Below are 19,858 nucleotides of genomic sequence, written 5' to 3'. Positions count from 1 at the left end.
CGGAGATTTCGGGCTGTTCGAAACCTGTCTCGTGGGTACAGACACGGCATGGAAATTCATCCTATTGCTGGAAATGCCCCTATTCGCCGTCCCTCCTCTCCTTTTCTTGGGTCCGGATGGGGGTCAAGGTCGAATGGCATTTTCTGTGCCGTCGATGAAATGTGATGCGGATGCGGCTCTTACTTTGTTAATGCATTGGGCGATCATCAAGTCTCCGACGCGTCGAGGTGCCGCAGATTCGGAGATCTTGGTGTCACCCCTTGCTCAATCGGTTGCGAGTTGACGAATTGCTCGACTCTACATCTCGACGATACTTAGATCGGATGACATTATTCCCCCCCATTGGTAATGCTGGACTTCATTTGCGAATGATAATGTGCCATCGATCTAAGTTTGGTATTGGCGGGGGATTTGGGGTGTTTAGGAAGTGCATGAGGTAAGATAGGCCTTGACTCCCCCTTCGAAGTGAATATACAATAATGTCAAAAATATGAGCAAGCTTTCTCCATCAGTTCATCACATCTCAACGCATGAATTCATTGACAAGCGGGCCACACCAGTTCTAAACAGAGCCATGTGAGCAGTGCCGATAGGCCGGTGCGTGGCTGCGATCTTCACCTTTCGTCAAATCCCTTATGCGCGGTTCATCGAAGACTGCAGCACCGGTCAGAGTTTGGACCCGTGGTTTCGGGATGACCCCCCGAGGTACGGCGCCGAGCCTGCTGCAGACTCGGAAGCCTCGAAGCGGGAACCTCGGAACTCTAAACACCCTCGGCCCCTCCGCCCCGTTGAGACATGACGGGCGGCGGCGTTCGGGGGGGCACAACGATGCAAAACCAAACACCACATGGTCACGTAGTGTAAGTCGACGAGCAGCCCTGCTGTGATGCCAAAAGTTTCGCCAGAGATACTGGAACCGCCGATTTCACCATCGGATTTTCTGACCCGCATTCCTTTGGCTGGCACTAGGGTAGATGATCGGAGGATAGAATCCCTGGGTATCTTGATTTTTGCATCGGCCATACGCCAGGGGCAGCCTGTCTATCGAAAGTCACTAACGCCGTGTTGCTTTTGTGGCGAGTACTTCTACACCGCAGCCATTATATAATCAAAGCAGCTCAAAGGCTAAAGCCAATTATTGAACCAGCCAGTCAGTGGCCGGTGTCTCGATTTTGCCATTCTATAAGGATCATGAGTTCCGTGTCCAGATTGATTGTACTTGCCCGGAAACAACTCACCGCTTCTGCTTCTTCTTCTCCGGAGATGCTTCCGAACTGCTTGCAAATGCCCCAACCTCGCGGAGGGTATGCGGTACATCCCCCTGCTGCCATGGCTCGCTTCCTCTATTTCTTTTCTTGGGTGAAGCAGGGCTTCTCGTGCCAGGGCTTCTGGGTCGCGTCAAGGGAGTGTATGCGGAGGCAAACCTAGGCTCGAGACCGTCAAAAGCGTCAAGAGCAGTAGTAGTGCTTGATTTATCCCCTTGTTGCTCCAGCCAGGCGTTGATGTCTTGCTCGCCCAGCACCTTTTCCTCCGTCGCGCCCGTCCAGTGTGAATTGGCGTCCACAGGATCTCGATTGCCCTTATACAAGAGAAAATCAGAAAGAGACTTATCGTTTGGGAAGGACTCGAAGACATGGCAGAATGATTCGTAACTCTTTCTCTTCCGAACAACATCTGGGCAAGACGCCGCAGGCGAGGTCATCTATGTGATTGAGAGAGCCGAGCACGATGAGACTTTGAATAATGGCGTGTTAGACTTGATCCTGATTGAACTTCATGGAGCGAAGTTGACTTTGTACAATTTAGTATCAATGGCCACTGCAATGATCTCTCCATGGGCTTAGGCTGTAATTAACAAGAGAGCAATTGTTGCAGCTAGAGACGTGGTCCCCGAGCGGCCGCCCAAGGAGGGACTTCAGAGAAGCCGAATCTGGAAGCCTGGATGTGCCCCACGAGAGTTTTTGGCATACTGGACAGCGTCAACCGAGAACCCGACAAGTTCGCTCAAGCCGTTGCTGGAGCTCTACAAGCTTATTTCTCTCCCGGAAGGATGAACAAGATGCTGCGAAGGATCCATGAGGATGTGCCAACGACCGACTCTCCGCAATCCAGGAAGCAGGTTTGAGTGTTGCCTTAATGGATAATATTGATCCATGGATGACCATAGATTGAGGATGGACTTGTGAGCCTGCGTGAGACGGTAGATCCGGGATCGGCTTCGGGCGGCCAACCTGCAGCCTTATAACAGCCCTATACTCATGGTGTACCCGATATGTCATCTACTGAATCCTCGATCTCTTTTCTGGGACGAGTGATGGAGGTCACATAAGCGCGACTAGCGCCCTGAGAGGCTGTAGCGATACTGCCTCCCTGAGATCAAAGCATATTGCTGGTCGCAGGGCCATATTTCTGCAGCAACTGTCAGCAGCGTTGACAGAGCCTGCCTCGTTGAGACCGGTTTCGAGTGAGTAGCCTGAAGCCAATGTGTGGCAAGTGAAAGGGTTTGAGGTCCAGAACCAAAAAGCAATTAGGCAACGAAATTGAGATGTCCGCCGGGTCCTGAATATGTGCTGCATGTTCCATCCTCATTGGCGGTGAGCACTCCGAGGTCGAAGGACGGCGTTAAAGTTGATTTTCGCATGATCAGGCACACCCCTTGAAAAATTGAAATCGCCGCTTTATGAGCATTGTGTATCTTGATATCTTCGAAACCGTTCGCTATCTGGAAGAGATATGAGGTGTTTGGGTGTAAGAGCGCCATGGTCAACAGCTGACGAGAGCCGCGGGAACAGCGTTAGGTATCAGCAAACCCGTCTTTGAGGTTTCTGAAGCCTTCCAATCAAGCAATGTTCCAGAAGCAGATGTCCATTTCTGGCCTCATCTTTTGATGGCGGCTAATGATCATCCTGGTTCGATAGCTGCCTGTGCCGGGATGATTATCGTGTAGCCTAGAGTGGGCGTACGGGATTGGTCGCGACGTACGAAAATGTCAAGGTCTCGAGGTGTAAGCCAGCCATTGAGAGCATTTCCCTTCCCACATAGATTCGCTTACGAGTGAGAAATGGGCTGGAATCGGTAGGCAAAATGGGACTTTGGTGTAGTGTTCTAACACGGACGTACGTTGGAATAAGTTGCTCGGCAAGTGGTCAAGAATAAGCTACCTTAGAGTTGAAGACCGGGGTGGGAGCTTTGGTGGAGATGAGTGGACCAAATCCGACGGGCCTGTTGGAGGTGCCAGCCACAGACATCCATCCAGGTGCCAGCTAAAAGCCACCACCAGCCACAGTTTGGTAAGGGGTTGTGAATTTGGAAGCAACCCCTGTGGTAGCTATGATGAAGCTGTGCGCCTGGACTCGGCTTCGTTTCGTTTCGTTTCACCCACCACCAAAACCTGACTGTCTCGACAATGCCTCCCGTCTCCTTCTTCCTTCGACAAACCCGAAGGTGTTGAATGAACGGTCAATGGCACGAATAACGCTCTTCCGATTTCCCAATAAGCTTCGCCGGCGCGTGCGGAGGAACCGAATGGCCACCCTGCTGGCTCTCCTCGCCCTGGCCGTCCTCCTGGTCGTCCCCTTCTACATCATCTACAAACCACCTCCGTTTGTTATCAACTACTTTGCGCGAAAATGGCCCGACGTACTTTGGCAGGTCAAGACGGACCAGAAGATTATCGGCCTCACGATTGATGACGCGCCATCACAACACACGGCCGATATTCTCAACGTCTTGAAGGAGAACGATGCACACGCGACCTTTTTCCTGATTGGATCCCAGATGAACGGTCGCGAGGAAGATACGGGCGCCATAATCCAGTCTGGCAGCGAGCTGGGAAATCACGGCATGCACGACGAAGCTTCACGGTCTCTCCCTATAGATCAGTTGGAGTCGGACATATTCGAGGTCAGGCGGAAGATCAAGATTGCATACGAGTACGAGGATAAGCCCCTTGTAGCCGGATATTTTCGCCCAGGCTCTGGATTTTTCAGCAACAAGATGCGGAGGCTGGTCGACAAATTGGGATATAGGATGGTTCTGGGGAGTGTTTACCCACACGATGCCCAGATCAGTTCTTGGCGGACGAATGCCAACCACATTCTGAGCATGGCACGGCCAGGGGCTATCATCATATGCCATGACAGAAGGAGTTGGACCGTCCCCATGCTACGGAAGGTACTCCCGGAGCTGAGGAAACGGGGGTATAGGATTCTCAACCTTACGGAGCTTCTCAAAGAAGTCGATACAGACAAGTGAGAGACGTATTGGGAGAAAGAGAGCATCAATCATCCAAACCATGACGAAGACACCCAAATGCAACAACGCACATACGCAACCCATGTCTAGATCTAGACCGCCTCGATACTCGTGCACGCATTCACTCTTCAAATGAGGGGTATCAGCGGCTTCGGACACCGTGTGATCCCGCAGGTTAGAGCTGGTCTCGACCGCAGCGCGGAGCCGCCGGGGATGCGGAGCATCATGACCGCGCCATCGTTGCCTAGCCCAATGCGGTGTAATACCACGTTGCCCATAATAGCTTAAACATGACGAGGAGTCTCGCCTCGGGGCCACGGTATACAAAAGAATGGGTCGCTGCATGATCGAGCGTAACAGGCTCGCTGCTTTGTGGATTGATGAGGCATGGCCCCCTTCAACATTCGCTTGTTTCAGTACGGCGACACAAAGATGTTCTGCGCGACCTAGGTGACACCACGTGAGACAGCAAGGGCTCGTAGGGAGTCGATTGGGCGATTCACGACCTCGTCGAAAGGGGGGGGGGGGAGGCGCCATGTGTTGGCGCCATTGTAGAACCTGGCAGATCTTTGTACGATAGAGGTTGTCAATCTTATGCTATTAGCCGTCAGTGAGAGCGAAATCTGGTTCGCTACGAGATCTCTCGCGGCCTTTTTGTCCTCGACAGATTCCCGCAAAGTTGTCCGAGTATCTCTAAACTCCCACTCACATGGTTTCATTGTTTTGTATTATAAGCTAGCACGCTCTGCCGAAGTTTGTGACGATATTCATTGCTCAGATTTTGCCGAATGCCAATCTATTCATAGCTCAACTGACATTGTTCTAGGGTGCATGATCGCTAAAGCCTGGAGACTCGCTACAATCGTCGCCTACGAATGATTTCGGCGCAGTCTTATGAACCTATACCATGGTGGATTGCGTCTGCATTCTTTGTAGGGAAAGAGAATGCTAATGGTTGAAAGTGGTAGTCTGGGAAGCGAGCAACGGTATAATGTGCTGTGGCGGCGTAGCATACGGCCTTGACAAGAGGACAATGATATTCAGCACTTGGATGACCTCAGGCATTACCTTTCCATGGGACGCGAGAGAGTAGCACCACATTCGGTACACCAGTAGACTCAAGGCCAAGATCACGTAGTCGTTTTCCCAAACTTCTACAGGAAGGAGCAGTATTTCATTCTCAACGGCACAAACCCCAAACAGCAAAGGTTTGCCCATCAAACAACTTCACAAGATTTAGGATTTCTTGGCAATATCGGATCATTTACTTGACATAAATAGAGTAAAACAATTTGGAAAAGTCCATCCTAGGAAAAGGGGCCGAAAGGTCAAAAGCTCAAGTGCGCAGTTCGGGAATCGAACTGCGCACCCTACGAAATCCTCCATCTGAGAAGACTTCTCAGGATTTCATCACCAAGTTCTTTACTAACGGACCAGGGCGTTATACCGCTCGACCATGGGGATCGATTGGGCTTGGTTGACGAATGAAGCCCCAGACCTGGATATAAGGGCACCGGAGACCCTCACTCTCGAGAAACTCCCGGCACTCCTCGTCGTATTCCATCTCATCTTATTCCACTCCATAACTTGCTCGCCCCTTCCTCTTCTTCTGTGAACCGGCACCTGCCTTTCGTAACTCACTCTATCGGTAAGTATTAAGTCCCGTCTGTGGAGTTTTCGAGTAGACCTCTCTTCTCCCTTTCACTACCTCGACGCCGGGCCCTCATTCTCAACAGTATCGTAAAAGGGGAAAGGAACGCACACCAACCAGCATTTGCTAAATTGCTTTGACATATACATATAAAGGTAATCGGAACTACGGCACAGTCAGGATGCACCCTGACCAGCTTATCTTCCCATTCTGTCCGGACGACTGCTGCCCCGGTCCCGCTGACACAAACAAAGCAAACTTCCCACAAACACACCTCGCCAACGTCCTGACAGGCAAGCAAGCTCTAATGGACAGGCAAACTTCATGCGCCCAGGCTATCGTCAAATCCCTCAAGGGAAAGACACTTCACGTCCCGAATCTCTACGGCATCTTCAAAGGATGGCCTGTCAAGAAGACCAACCCTCACTACAAGCGCATCATCCCTATTGTCGAGGAAGCGTTTGACCGGTAAGCTCAGGCAAGAGTTCTTATCAGCCAACATATTCCTGGAATTACCATCTCACAAGCACTCACAAAGGCTCATCAAGTCGCCCCTTCTCCGTGAGAAATACCGGGAGGCCAATTACGCCAGATTCGTCAGCTTGTAAGCCCGATCCACTTACCCCCTGACTTCCCACAACAATAGTCTGATCCTTCGAGACAGGTATTACCCTCACCCAGATTGGGAACAGATTCAGACTCTGGCGCTCTACATCATCTGGCTCTTCTGCTGGGACGACGCGATTGACCAACAGGGCAGCGACGACCTGAGCAATGACCTGCTTCGCGCCAAGACTCGTCATGACAACACAATAGTAGTGCTGGAGCATGTTCTTGGTCTTGGTTTTGACAATGGCTCGTTGATTGAGTATGATCATGCCAATACTGAGCTGAAGGCAATCGGAGCACAGCTGCAGAAGGCGTACACCCGTGGTAAGTCATTGTGTCAACTGTATACAACCAACAGCAGTTGCGCTAAGTTAGAACTAAAGAGCAGAGACAAACCTTCATGACCCAGATGAAGCGATATATGAACAACTGTCACAAGGAGCAGGCTATGCGACTCCAGGGCGACTTGCCCGACCTCCAGGCATACTCAGAACTCCGTCATGGAACGGCCGCAGTGTGGACGCTTTGCGCGCTCATCGAGTTAGTACCATGTCAGACTTACTAATGTGTAAATATAAAGTCTAACATTTCTGTGACTTAGATATGGCTTGGCAGAGAACATGCCGGAGCATATACGCTACATGAAAGAGGTCCAGACTATCTGGGAGGAGACCAGCAGGGGCATTTGGATGTACGTGGATAAAAGGTGAATACAACAAAGGGGCACATTCTAATATGCTTACAGTACCAACGATATACTTTCTCTCAAGAAAGAGATTGTAAGTAATCCCAAAAATAACCCAGAACTACTGAAGAACGTATATTAACCGACATTCCCACATAGCCCCATGATGCCGCCAAGGCAGAGAGCGTCGTGAACGCCGTGCCCATCCTCATGGGTGAAGGCAAATCGCTACAGCAGGCTGTTGACGCTTTGCTCACTGAGCTCCAGGACTCTGTCGCCATCTTTGAGCTTGCCGCCTCCATACTCGAGGAGGCCGCTGGAGAGAAGAACCGGGACATAATCAGAGAGTACTGCGATGCTTGTCGTTGCATGGTGACCGGATCAGTCCAGTTCACGTAAGTTCTTCCCAATACCCCTGGTGCAGCTCAAGACAAAAGTGACTAACTGTGTTAAACAAAGGCTTGAGTCGACCAGATATAAGCTGGCAGGTTGCATGAACAAGGATGGATCCTTGGATGTCCTGCTTTGATGGAAGAGATGGAGAACGAACTCTGGATAATGGATAGAAGAAGTGGATCGAGCCTGATTTGGGACTGCTTTGAGATTGCTTTGAGATGTTGGGCCAGAGACCCTGCTGTTCTGATTTGCAGATCGCAGTCTATAGCTCATGAGAACCCTATACTTGCTGTCGCCGGTGTTGAAGATATTGGCTTCTCTGGATTACAAGGTTTCTAGAATGCAATAGACCGCTTTAACTGCTGCACATCTTGGTCTCCAGTATTACTGTGACAACTGGGAAGTTTCTTAGGAAGGTCAAAATCCGTGACGAGAGGTCCATCTTGTCCCATACACCTACCACCGCCCAATTGACACTTGATCTTCAGATGCCATGCAAGAAGACTCTATGGAATACCAGCAGCTCACATTCGACTTTGTCCCGTTGAATTCTCGTGAAGGCGAGTGGACAGAGGTAAGTCATCAATGATTGTCAAATCAAGGAGTTGAGAACTTGAGCGCGATGAACATCCATGAAAGTCAGTAACTTACCTGACTCGGCCTTCAATATTCGCAAATATATACCTAGACATGGACCGAAATATGAATCTCTAGCCATCTCGTCTTAAAACAAGAACCTTCTATCAAGATACCATCTAAGTGGCTCCATATCGACTTCTACCAGAATCAACTAAAACCCCGAAAGTCGCCTTCAACATCACCCCTTAAACCGTCTTCTTCTTTTCCTTCACCAACGCCTCGAACCCCTGAATCAAATCATCCCTCAAATCCTCCCACCCCTCTACACCAATACTCACCCTCAACAACCTCTTACTGCAACCGCTATCGCTCATCGCCCGCCACTCAATAAGACTCTCGACACCACCCAGCGACGTAGCGTGGTGGAACAAGCCCATCTTGCTCGGCAACCTCTTCGCATCCCCCTCGTCCTTCAACAACAACGCAAACACGGGGCCGAACCCGCCGGGCATCTGCTCCTTCAACCACCCGGCCTCCAGATCCGCAGTCTGCAAACTCGCGTGCTGCACCGTGTCGACGACACTACCCACCAACCCCCCGGGGTTCCCGCGAATCTCCCCATCAAGCCACGCAACAAGCTTCGTCGCGGACTCGGACTGCCTCTTGACCCTCAACTCCAACGTCCTCAGCGACCGAACGCCCAACCACCCCTCCATACTCCCCATCACGCTCCCGATAAAACACCTCTCCATCAACAGCTCCGGCATCCACTTGTCCGCGTGCTTGGGATTCAAACTCAGCGTCCCGCACAACATATCCGAATGCCCTCCAAAATACTTGGTCCCAGAATGCATCACAACATCCGCGCCCAACACAAACGGATCCTGCAAAGGCGGCGGCGCAAACGTGGCATCCACCGTCAAATACGCGCCCTTCCTGCTCGCAACTTCCCTAAAATACGCCAGGTTCCGCGCCTCCCCCGTCGGGTTCAGCGGCGTCTCGACGTGCAGCACGTCCCCGGCCTCCAGCTTCTCCAGCGAGACGTCGTCGAGCTCGAGCTGCTGCAGGCCGTTGAGCTTCGTGAGGACCTTGATGACGCCGTGGCAGCCGTGGTACCCGCCGCCGATGGCCACGCGCTTCGGGTTCAGGAAGACGAGCATGGCGTGGAAGGCGGAGAGGCCCGAGGAGTAGGTCAGGGTGGGACCGTGGAGCACGCTCGAGAGGATTGCCTCGAGGCGGGTTGTGTTGGGGCCCGAGTAGCGGGAGTAGATGTGGGAGTCGCCCGGGGCGGAGGGCTAGGTTTGGATGTTAGTTTGAGCTTTTTTTCCGCACTTGACTTTTTTTTTTTTTGGTCTTCCCATCTCATGACGGGGTCATTCTCATAGTTCCTCAGCAGCGGCGAATTGTCTTGAAAGCTGAATCAAGTAACATCATGAGAGCGCGGGCAAGACTTACATCGACATTCTCCCCTGAACGGAGCTCATCCGGGTTGCTGTGGTACTTGAACGTAGTCGACACGTGCATCGCCGGCGCGATGGCGCGGTGGCTGCTGATGCCATCATCAGCGTGGACGGAAAGCGTAGCAAGCGAGAGCTCTCTCTTGCTGGCAGCGGCCGTCGTCGGGCCTTCGGAGCCGGCCCCGGGAGCGGTCCGGGTCGCCGTGTCACCGTTCGTGGGGATATCTCCAGCCATTGTGTTTGTCGTGAAATATGCTAAGTGAAGAGGGGTGCTTCAGTGCCTCTTGCTGGGAATAGAGAGTCCTGAAATAGGTGACGAGATATGACACAAGATCTTGAACGACTGAAGGGGGAGTCGAGATGTGATGCACAGGGCGTGGAAGCTCCAGATGTGTCATAAGATGAGAAAAATGAAGAGTCACCGACAAACAACCGGCGCGGAAGACGATCAAGGCGGGCGGCCCGGTGCCGGGAACCAGCCGTCTCAGTGACTCTGCCCCTCCATTGCGTGGAACCTTATCAAAAGGTGGGGTCGGAGACCAAACCCCGAAGCTGGGTCATGGTGCGATAAGTGCATGACGGATCAAAAAGTATTTGCTAAATCACGTCCAAAGCATACTGACCATTGGAACAACGATGCCGGATGAGTCTCCGCCAGTCCATCCCTCCGAGGCTCGGATCGTTATTCCAGCCGTTCCAATGAGTAATCCTCTCTCATATCCCGAACTTACACTACCTCACAATTGTCAAGGTATTTCACGGACAATGTCACCATACAGCAGGCCCTGGAGCCAAGACATGTCAACCAATATCATTATCATTAAGAGCTTATTTCCAAGACACTCGGACTCGAAGCTCTGCTCGCCAGGGTGGCTTGCAACCGCTCGTATACGCATAACGCGGCTCAACCCGACGAGTGTGCAGGCTGGTTGGCCCAACTCTAACCAGTCATAGCGAATGCACCCCATATCTTGGGACATAACCCAACCAGTAACGCCAAATCCCAAGCCCGCAAGGGTTGCATCGACAGGACGTATATACAAAGTAAGAAGAAAAGATGCCCGGGAGTAGGATTAATGAATTTCGGTGGTCTCGACTGACGCTGCCGACTTTGGGCGCTCGATGGTTCCTAGTTCTGAGCCTTGCCCGCTCTGGCCGCGCTTTCTTCCAGCGCCATTCAGGAAGCGCGTGACGCTTGAGTTGGTCGAATTGGCGCTCGGCTCCTTGTGGTCTGAGTCACCGAAGCGCGAGAACAGGCCGCGCATGCGGCTGGATTGGTGGTGTTGTTGTTGATGCTTCTGGTCGTCCAGGCCGACGTCTTCGAAGCCCTCGTCAGCGGTAGGGAGTTCCCGGTGTCTGTCAAGCGCGGATCGAGGCAGGCGAGGGTAGCGGGCTGAGTCGAGACTCTGGCGCGCCGGGAAGTCGTTCTGGGGAATTGGGGACCGTGCTGTGATGTCCTGCAACGCAATTGCGGTCAGCGGTGGCGCCACAAATAGCGGGCTTGAACTCGACGTACAAATGATCGCCTGTACGAATCGAAGGATTCTCGGGAAATAGAGAAATGCTCAATCTCGCCGCTGTTGCTGCGAGTGTCTGTCGAGTTGCGGCCAGAGCCGAGGTACTTGCTCGGCCAGAGGCCTTTTTCTTCAGTTGGGGATGGCTACGCACGCGAATTAGCAAATGTCTCGAGCATGGGTGAGATTGTTGATTGCGAGGGTGCATACCGGAAGATAGACGCCGCTGTCATTCACGACTGTGATGCAGAGAAAAGTAAGTCAATTGATTCCATGTGCGCGCCATCACGTCTGATGAGAGGTGGAGGTGCATACCACTCATCTTGTATTCGCCATTGTCCTGGCTCTTGGAACTTCTGACGCTGAGGGAAGAAGAAGCCTTGGAGCCGACTGTGTCTTGCTTCTCAAATCCGGGATGCGACGGGTTCTCGCCTTCGGATCGTAAGCTTTCGTCTGCATGGAGAGTGGCAGGGCCCGGACGGCGGGCAAAAGGGTTGCGAATGGGCATGGCGGAGGATGGCGCGAAAGCGGCAAGGTCGGGACGGCTGGTAAGGAGGGAATCTCAATTTGTCGCGACGGTGTCGATGTTGTAGACCAGGCCAACGTGCCAACTTGTGTTTGGAAGCTGGAGAGAAAAACTTGGTGCGTTATGTTTCGAGTTGTGTTTGCGTTTCGAGGTTGATGCTGGGACCGTTTGACAAAGAAATCGATCGGTGGACCCAAAAGGCGAAGGCGGGGAATAGGGTAGCGGGAAGGGATGGCGATGAACTATATGGCAATCTTGACCCGTCCTATTTCCCACTCGGGCAGATGTGTGTAGTGTACGCAGTGATAGCTAGTGGTGTCTGAGTTGGTCCAAGGGCCCAGTCTTAGTCTACATGTACAGTAAGACGGTGGCTTGGGATGGACAAGGCGGAACGGTATTGGTCTGTAGAGGTCCTACAGAGAGATGGATGCAGGAGATGATGGAGATCCAAGTGAGGCGCAGGGAGATGGAGACGAGGGCTGGGGAACGGGTTGGCGCTTGTTCAAAGTTGAGGACGTAATCGAGACGTGGTGCTGCGTATGGAGGAGTATGGTGTATGGTCGGCAAGTGAGCAGAGAAAAAAATGAGTAGACGGTAAGGTATAGATGGATGGGAGCTAGAACTGGCGGACAATATCATCGGGCGGGAATCTGCAGGTTTTGGGCTGTGGTTGTGTTTGTCTTCCCCTGGCAAGTGCGAGCGTCTCTGTCATGTCTTTTTTCTTCCCGCTCGTGCCTGCCCATCCGTACATTTTCTTTCCTTCCTTGCATCCGCCCATAAAGCATGGGAAAAGTAGGTGCGGATACGCGCTACTGCCACTCAGGGACTAGACGCAAAGGGGGGGCACATCAGACTTGGAGGTGACGAATGACCCTCTTGCAGATGCATCCATTGGATCATGAGGTAACTTGGTATAACGCCCAGTATCAGTACGGAGTATGGCGAGGTAAAGAACCCCGGTGTCGCTGCCGGTACCGCTGTGAGAAACCGCGGTCCCGCCCGGACTCTTCGCCATCACTCTTCAGGGTCAAGTGGGAACTGAGAAAAGAGCTTTTCCATGGCATGGCAGGGAATAGGCACGTAGGGACGTTTGAAGGTGTCAAGTCCGAGAGCCCTAAACGGTAAAGGTGTGTAAGATGCTGCAGCAGTTCCCCATCATCGGCATGGGCAGATCATCGGCACTATCCCACGACTCAGCCAACATCTTTTGCAAACACTGCGCGGCCTATGTCCATCAGTGGGGATATTGACAGCTTGGACAGCCTGGCACTGGCGAACCCGCGAAGTATTCAATGACATCTCACGAGAATTGGGTTTGCGATGGCGGCACCGTACAAGCTAGGCAAGACGGGGATTCGGAAACCCGAGAAACTTGGAATGAACCGCGAATACCATGCCACCAACGGCCCAGGGCACTGGGGAAAGACATGATCAAACATTAGCTCACTAACTCAGTCACTCGCCCTCTCAGTGGCTGGAGTCATGAACCGGCCACACCGATTCCGCTGTTGCAAGCTTGAGAAGCTTTCCAAAGGCCAGGGACCTTGGTCGATGACATGTGTTTGTCCCATGTTCTTGTTCTCGCCATGCCTACGTGCCTGCTCTTTCTAGCCCAACTGAGCTAAATGGTACGTCGCCGCCGCCAGTGACATAAGGGTAAGGTGGGATGCGGGTCGGTACATGTGACGGTGCTTTGAATGCAGCAAAACTCCATGTATCTTTTCGAAGTTTGCCTTCTTATGTAATCACCCGACCAGTATGGTGCCCTCCCTTCTGGAAGCTCGCAGTGACGCTTGCCGTCATCCACCTTGTCCGGTCCAACCTTGCGTCCCGAATCCTCGCGACGGGGGCATGCCCTTTTCCAAATTCCAACCCTGATTATCCTGGCTTTCTTTCACCTTGGTTACAGCGGTTAAATTCGCCCACCATTCAGCGTCTACATTCATTTCTAGGCGCATACTGGCAGACCTGTGAAAGCTCTGCGCAGCCACAAGCGTCGAACCCTCGGCCCCCAAACGGACACCAATCGTCTCTTCTCCGTCTCGCCTCGACTCTCTGGCACAGTCCTGCTCACCCGTCGCAAGGTGTTCATCCACAGTACGATGCTGGGCAAATCTGGACGTTCGGACGGCACACTTCGGATCTCTCGGCATCGGAGCGCAAAAAACTTGCCTTTTGATCTCCGTGCCGCACTTCCTCTTTCTGTCGCCCTTCTGCGGACCTGCATCATGTCCGTCCAATTGTTCCTGATTGACCGCATCGGAACGTGAGTTGGCTGCGCCTATCCGCTCTCCATATGACGCTCTACTCAACCCACCTTTCCCCTCAGCGGATCATTGGCCTGCCGGGCGGAGAACGGGAGTCGGTCATCGCCGTGGCCGGCGCGATACTCCACCGCACGCTTCCATCAAAGCTGATGAATCATGAGGATCCTATCTATCAGTTGGGAAAGGGATATCCGCACACGTGATAGGAGAACAGTCATACAGCGTTGCGACTTCGACTCGCCCTCCCGATTCATGATCAATAGCCCTACACGCCAGACTCACCACTCATATGAATGTCGGGCTTAGCGGCGTCAAAATCTGCGTCTTCAAGCATCTTGAGAGTCCATAATCTTCGCTCTAAGTCAGTTGTCTGGCACTCGGCATCCCACGAGGTTGACAGCCTCTTTTAAACAACAAGATGCCTGTTGGTCTGGAACCAGGCTGCGACCTACTTCGACCTTTAGCTCAGTGAAAGTTTTCTGCATGCGGGATTCACTCACACCAAGACGCCTCCTCGTCGTAGGTTGTCTTGCACAAGTCTCGTTGAAAGTCGCCTTCCCGGACGCCCTCGCCGGCTATGGCTTGGCCGGCTTAACCCTTCCTCCTGTGAAGATGCGCAATCGGCCTGGCCAGTCAACCAGTGCCTGTACACCATGACCCGGAGCAGAAGCGACACAAATTGCAATTGTCCAACGTGCAACGAGGAGCTTGAGAGCCGTTCACATTGTGGTTCAGCATTGCACCGGATTGGGTTATCGTGACTTCGGCTACCCAAAGTGGCTGCGGTCCGACAGGCAGCTGGGAATGTAGACGCCCAGATCCGACGGAGCGGGCACGCTACAAACAGACTGGCACCCACGCAACCACCCACCATCGAGATAGACTGTTGACACCACAAGTCTAGGCGTCGGCGATGCCTAACACCGGCCCTGTCACGGTGCTATGTTGACTTCGACGGACTTTGGCTATGCTTCTCGTATACTTTGGCGGTTGACCAGCTGATGCCATCTGAGTCTTTAGCCGAGCGAGAATACCTTGCTGCACTTGCTACTGTCGCTATCATCAGCTGATCGCTCTTCTATGCATCGAATAAGCAGTCTACCGGAAGGGGACCGATCAACCGCGCCTGCGTCGAGATATCCCTTTGTCTCGAGATGATCGCCAGAGTATCCGCCAACCTTGACCTGGGTTCGGCTCGCAACGTCGGGCTTCTGAAGAGATCGCTTTCGCCATAACCGACGCGCCTCTTCAGTCCTTTGTTCGTCGTAAAAATCGATCTACAATCCTCGCCATCATCGACGATATAGTCGTCATCGGCACAGAATCTGAGTAGGACCATCGTCGTCCGTGTCGCCTAATGGTTCTGTACGTCAATCCAAGCAAAAAAGGCGCGCCTGCAGACAAAGAAGTGGCCAAGCCGCCGTCAAGGGGAAAACAGCAAGAATTGGGTTGATCAGAGTGTTGTATGCTCGGCGACAGTGGGGGCTCACTGCTAATGTGCCGATGCCATCACGGAATGACCCTGTCAAAACCATGAATGTAGTAGGTATGTCTGGCTTGAACACGGAACACTGATCAGATTATCGAATTCGAGATTCGAGCTTCTGACACGGACATACTGGTCTTCAACAGGTGGCCCTGATCGGGATTCCATGGACGCCTGAGGGCCAAGATCAATGAGAACTCCTACACTTCTCAGATCTATCGATACCGGACCTGCTTTCACTGCGATCTGTCAAATGTGATGATGAGGCGATAACCACGTTGCTGACAGCACGTACGGGAATTGCCCGGAGAGGCTTTTCATCATCAAAGACCTCTGGTGTGATCTGCCAAAGGATGTGGTGGACGCTGAGACGCACGTAATCTCGATTGTCCGTGGGAAGGACGAAACAGACCCGCGCCTAACAGCCGCATTGACATCAAACGCCTGCTCAACCCACCTTTTGGTTTCTTAGGCTCGGAAAATAAGAATTTCATCGCGGTACCTGACGGGACGATGTCTGTTCTCCCCAGCCTGCGCTTTTGGATCTCATGGCGTGGGCGCTAGGCCGACCCCATGTGTGCCCGTGTACCTAAGAAAAGCAGGACATGAAATGATCGACCCTTGAGCGTGCGTCCGAGCAACATCGGACGACTCGCAGCGAGATGGTCAACGGTTGCTGTCATAAGGAGAGAGGAAAGCTCAAACGACTTAGTCGACCTCTCGCCGCTGGCGTAGCACTGGATGACACGGTTCCCGTGGCTCGCCAAGGCCTTGGTCGTTTTCAGGTCGAGCCTCGATGCCGCGGGGCCCCACTCACGATGCAATGCTATGTAAAGCACACACTTCGCCCGCACGTTGCAGGTTGCAGGACGAGGGAGATCAGCACGAATGTGGGCTCTCCAGGGGCAGCGCGACCGAAGCGGCCATGGAAAGCCCTTGGGGCTATGCATCGCGTTGAGCCTGTCTGGTTCCTGCGTCTACCTGGTTCCTACGTCCGACTCGTCTCCCGCTCTGTCCACATCTTGCCTATGGCGAAGTCGACCACTTAGATGGCGATATGACTAAACCACTAGAGTGCAGCAGCACAGCAAACGTCCACCGGCTTCTTAGGACTCTGCGGAAGCTTCGAGACCATGGGGAGAGTGCGGAATTCTACAAAACATCTTACTCGCCTCTCGGCTGCCTGTTCACGTCTATCGTGGATTGCACGGCTTGCCGGGTCATGTGACGATGGTCCAGACTCGACAGCTCGAGAACGTGGACGAAAGTGGCTTGTCCGCAAACGAAAACATGGAGATAACATGCGGCGATGGGATTGAATATACTCAAGAAATCACTATAGATGAGAGGCAACGACTGGCCAAGGTTCCCCATCTCAGTCTGGAAATCAGGTGTGGCTTGCTCTTCCGCCCATCTTTCGGCGCCAAGTGGGTGAAACTAGATCAGCCCGCGCCGTACCTTGCATTCCGCAAACGGCTATCTGAGACCACTTCCGTCGTAGCAACATGTTGGTTCTGCCCACTCATCCCCCCCACAACTCTCTTTCTTTTGTGGCGTTTCTACTTACAAGGTACGCTTTCGCACTTTGATTCTGTAGACAGAGAGGGTTGAACATTCCAGTAACGCCCGGCCCAATTCCCAGGGATTTTGACATGGCGGCGGCACATAGCAAGACGGTTGACTGCGAGGTGAAGTCGTCCCAAAGCGCCATTGAACCAAACGCAAACAGGTCTAGCAGCTTGTCTCGATCCGCGAGATGGGATCCTCGATGGGGTCGAGCAGGGATAACCCAGACCCATGCCCTGCAGCGGGCATGAGTACGAGACTACGACTATACGGTAGCGGTGCTCAGAAAACACCAACGACCCAATTACTACCACACCCGACTTCCAAATCCCCTTTTGGAATGGATTTCTCGACCGGACGTGGTAGCACTCGCCCTTCACCCCAACGCACGTCCTCAGCCGGCGCTCTCGTCGAGAATACACCACGATGTCTCCTCCCATCTCCACTTGGACGATGAACACTGAGAGAGAGGCAACTCAGCCACTGACACACTCTGCCCGAGACGGATCCTGGCTTCGGTCACCCTTCAGTCTAGTCCTAGTTCAGTACTGCTCGAGAGTCCAGGCCGACCCCATCTAACGAGCTCGTCCATGGCGGACAGGTAGGTAATATGGCTGGTGAGAAAGGTGGATGTGTGTGTTGTGTTGTTTGCTGTTGGTATCCGTGTTCCCTGTTTCATACATAACCTGCCGGCTTCCGTCTGACCATTGAGAACCAAGATCACGCATCTCATCCAGGTTTTTTGTTTCCATCCTTCACCGCCCAGGACCCCTTGAAGTCCCCTTATATTCACCAGTACCCCTCTAATAAGAGGTCACCTTCTATTCCTATCCTGTGTAACTGATACTCGATAACGGTGGCTTCTTGCCTTGTCTTGTACCTTACCTCGGTTTTTGACATCATCTCCGACCCTTAATCAACCACTCAAACAACATCAACACTCTGTACCAATATTACCATAGCGATCTCTTCCTCTTACCCGATTAAGAAGCCACAGCGCCTCGCCCATTATCGAAAATCACAGTCTCTGAGCTTGTTCTCGGTCTATCGCCACGGACAACGCTCTTCGCCGCATTCGAATAAGACATTGTGAATCAGTCCGATTGCAGCAGTTCAGGAACGTCACACCTTCGAGGCCAGAACCGACTTCGGTCGCAAGAGGGACTCCTGCCTTCACGTATCCTTCCTCACTTCAAGAAGAGAGCTGTGCTCCATCTCTATTCACTTTGGTCGACATTTTCACATCTGATACCTCGCACCTTCCTCACCTTCCTCCTCAGACCTTGAGCAACCCTACCTCTCACCACCACACAACGCCATACACATCAACTTCATTCAACGCGAATCACAATGGGCAAGCGAGTATTTGTTGACTGGGAGTTGTGGCAGCAGATGACTTTTGTAAGTCTACATATGAGTACATCCTAAGCTTCATGACTAACAAACTTGTCCCATAGATACTGGCTTGTGCCATCGGCGTCGTCTTCATTATAGGCTTTGTGAAGCTATGGTGGTCAAACCGATACATGGCCAAGCTCGAAATCATTGACGCGGAAAAGAGGGCACATGCCTCAGAGATGGAATCAACCGGCCTGCCGCCCCCACGAAAGCAATCCGAAATCCCCTTTGGCGTCCGCGCCATTCAGTCCGGCATTGAGGTCGACGGCATCTGGATTTCTCGCCCCGCCACCCCTGCCACCGACTCCCCTCCCAATTCCGCCAAGGGCAAGGGCAAGTACGTCTCTATGGGTCCCATCTCACCCGCCTCAACAAACTCATCAGACCCCTTTGGCTCTCCGCCTTCGTCTCGCGGCGGCAACGGTGTTACGATTGGTCCTCAGACATATCGCCCCAAGTCATTCTCCGGAAACGCCGTTGCGAGTCGTGCCGACGCGCTGAGCCAGCTTGAGGGCAACCCGAATCCGCCAACCGCACCCTCCTACAGCACTTACCAGCCCCGCGGAAACGTCGCCCATTCCGAGTCCTCGGATGAGGCCAGTAGCCCTGTCAGCCCCATCGATCGCGGCAACGCTGGCATCAGCAGCGAGAACTACAACGGCATCGACGTCCGAGTACCTATCCGAGCCTCACCCGTCGTCAACCGCCAGCTCAACAAGGTTCGCAACGTCACCGGCGGTCCCGCCCAGCAACCGACGACGGGCGGCGGTGTCCGCTCTTTCAGCGGCAGCTTGCAGCTGCCCAAGAACGGCAAGGGAACGTACTCTACCGTGCCGCAGGGCTCGCCCGGCGGGGATTTCACTGATCCGTTTGCTACGCCTGTTACTACCCCTGGTGCTGACCAGGCGTTGCTTCCTTCCCAGCAGCAGCAGCAGCAGGGAGCTCATCACGTTAAGTTTGCGAATGTTGAATATATTACCAGCCAGCGCTACGCCAGCGATGGTAGCAGCGGGAGCAGCGGCAGCAGTAGCAGCAATAATCACAACTAAGCCTTTCTTTAGGCTTGGGTAGTGTGGTTGATTGACGGTACATCAGCATCGAATGGTAAAGCGAGTTTTCTTTTTTTTTTTTTTTTTGGCTTCCTTTCTTTCGCGAATCTTCTCACAAACTCGGAGAGTAATATCGTAGCAACTGTATGAATAACAAAGGGCAATCTGTTGAATATGGACAGCGGGGGGTGGATACTAGGTTCCGTGGCCTCTCCTTCACGAAAGAGATGGCATACGAGGGGAAAGGCGTTTCAGGCATGTAAAAAAGAATTCATCATCGGGAACACATTAGACGGTGGGCACCTCTTGCGCAGCAAGGTCTCTCGTCGACCCCCGCTCTCAAATATGAGAGATTGGGGCAGACTATCATTAAAAGGACAGCGTTCCATCCATAGAATAAGCACAATCACAAGAAGGAAAA

General features: G+C 52.8%; 8 protein-coding genes across 8 annotated transcripts; 4 read left to right on the top strand and 4 right to left on the bottom strand.

Moving 5' to 3' along the window:
• Positions 1 to 1,234: 1,234 nt before the first annotated feature.
• On the bottom strand, positions 1,235 to 1,702 carry CPAR01_05200 (uncharacterized protein; the record flags this gene model as incomplete). Its single annotated transcript, XM_060489479.1, has 1 exon — positions 1,235 to 1,702. The coding sequence occupies one exon, from the start codon at positions 1,700 to 1,702 to the stop codon at positions 1,235 to 1,237; it is 468 nt and encodes a 155-aa protein (XP_060350945.1).
• Positions 1,703 to 3,330: 1,628 nt separating this feature from the next.
• CPAR01_05199 (polysaccharide deacetylase) lies at positions 3,331 to 4,254 on the top strand (the record flags this gene model as incomplete). Its single annotated transcript, XM_060489478.1, has 1 exon — positions 3,331 to 4,254. The coding sequence occupies one exon, from the start codon at positions 3,331 to 3,333 to the stop codon at positions 4,252 to 4,254; it is 924 nt and encodes a 307-aa protein (XP_060350944.1).
• Positions 4,255 to 6,086: 1,832 nt separating this feature from the next.
• CPAR01_05198 (uncharacterized protein) lies at positions 6,087 to 7,934 on the top strand (the record flags this gene model as incomplete). Its single annotated transcript, XM_060489477.1, has 8 exons — positions 6,087 to 6,373; positions 6,444 to 6,509; positions 6,570 to 6,838; positions 6,898 to 7,054; positions 7,116 to 7,205; positions 7,260 to 7,293; positions 7,359 to 7,594; positions 7,850 to 7,934. The coding sequence occupies 8 exons, from the start codon at positions 6,087 to 6,089 to the stop codon at positions 7,932 to 7,934; spliced, it is 1,224 nt and encodes a 407-aa protein (XP_060350943.1).
• Positions 7,935 to 8,419: 485 nt separating this feature from the next.
• Positions 8,420 to 9,866, bottom strand: CPAR01_05197 (Cys/Met metabolism PLP-dependent enzyme; the record flags this gene model as incomplete). Its single annotated transcript, XM_060489476.1, has 2 exons — positions 8,420 to 9,469; positions 9,630 to 9,866. 2 exons carry the CDS (start codon positions 9,864 to 9,866, stop codon positions 8,420 to 8,422), a joined length of 1,287 nt encoding a protein of 428 aa, XP_060350942.1.
• Positions 9,867 to 10,704: 838 nt separating this feature from the next.
• Positions 10,705 to 11,653, bottom strand: CPAR01_05196 (uncharacterized protein; the record flags this gene model as incomplete). The annotated part of the gene is made up of 4 exons (XM_060489475.1): positions 10,705 to 11,088; positions 11,148 to 11,291; positions 11,356 to 11,384; positions 11,461 to 11,653. 4 exons carry the CDS (start codon positions 11,651 to 11,653, stop codon positions 10,705 to 10,707), a joined length of 750 nt encoding a protein of 249 aa, XP_060350941.1.
• Positions 11,654 to 12,538: 885 nt separating this feature from the next.
• Positions 12,539 to 12,796, top strand: CPAR01_05195 (uncharacterized protein; the record flags this gene model as incomplete). The annotated part of the gene is made up of 1 exon (XM_060489474.1): positions 12,539 to 12,796. One exon carries the CDS (start codon positions 12,539 to 12,541, stop codon positions 12,794 to 12,796), a length of 258 nt encoding a protein of 85 aa, XP_060350940.1.
• Positions 12,797 to 14,954: 2,158 nt separating this feature from the next.
• CPAR01_05194 (uncharacterized protein) lies at positions 14,955 to 16,374 on the bottom strand (the record flags this gene model as incomplete). The annotated part of the gene is made up of 3 exons (XM_060489473.1): positions 14,955 to 15,192; positions 15,558 to 15,663; positions 16,014 to 16,374. 3 exons carry the CDS (start codon positions 16,372 to 16,374, stop codon positions 14,955 to 14,957), a joined length of 705 nt encoding a protein of 234 aa, XP_060350939.1.
• A 1,966-nt stretch (positions 16,375 to 18,340) lies between these two features.
• Positions 18,341 to 19,437, top strand: CPAR01_05193 (uncharacterized protein; the record flags this gene model as incomplete). The annotated part of the gene is made up of 2 exons (XM_060489472.1): positions 18,341 to 18,391; positions 18,448 to 19,437. 2 exons carry the CDS (start codon positions 18,341 to 18,343, stop codon positions 19,435 to 19,437), a joined length of 1,041 nt encoding a protein of 346 aa, XP_060350938.1.
• Between the last annotated feature and the right edge of the window lie 421 nt (positions 19,438 to 19,858).

The sequence above is a fragment of the Colletotrichum paranaense genome, assembly GCF_030867605.1.
Source record: "Colletotrichum paranaense strain IMI 384185 chromosome Unknown Scaffold_4.1, whole genome shotgun sequence".
Lineage (NCBI taxonomy): Eukaryota > Fungi > Ascomycota > Sordariomycetes > Glomerellales > Glomerellaceae > Colletotrichum > Colletotrichum paranaense.
The sequence above is the reverse complement of the archived record's forward strand: the minus strand, read 5'-3'. Positions and strand labels throughout refer to the sequence as shown.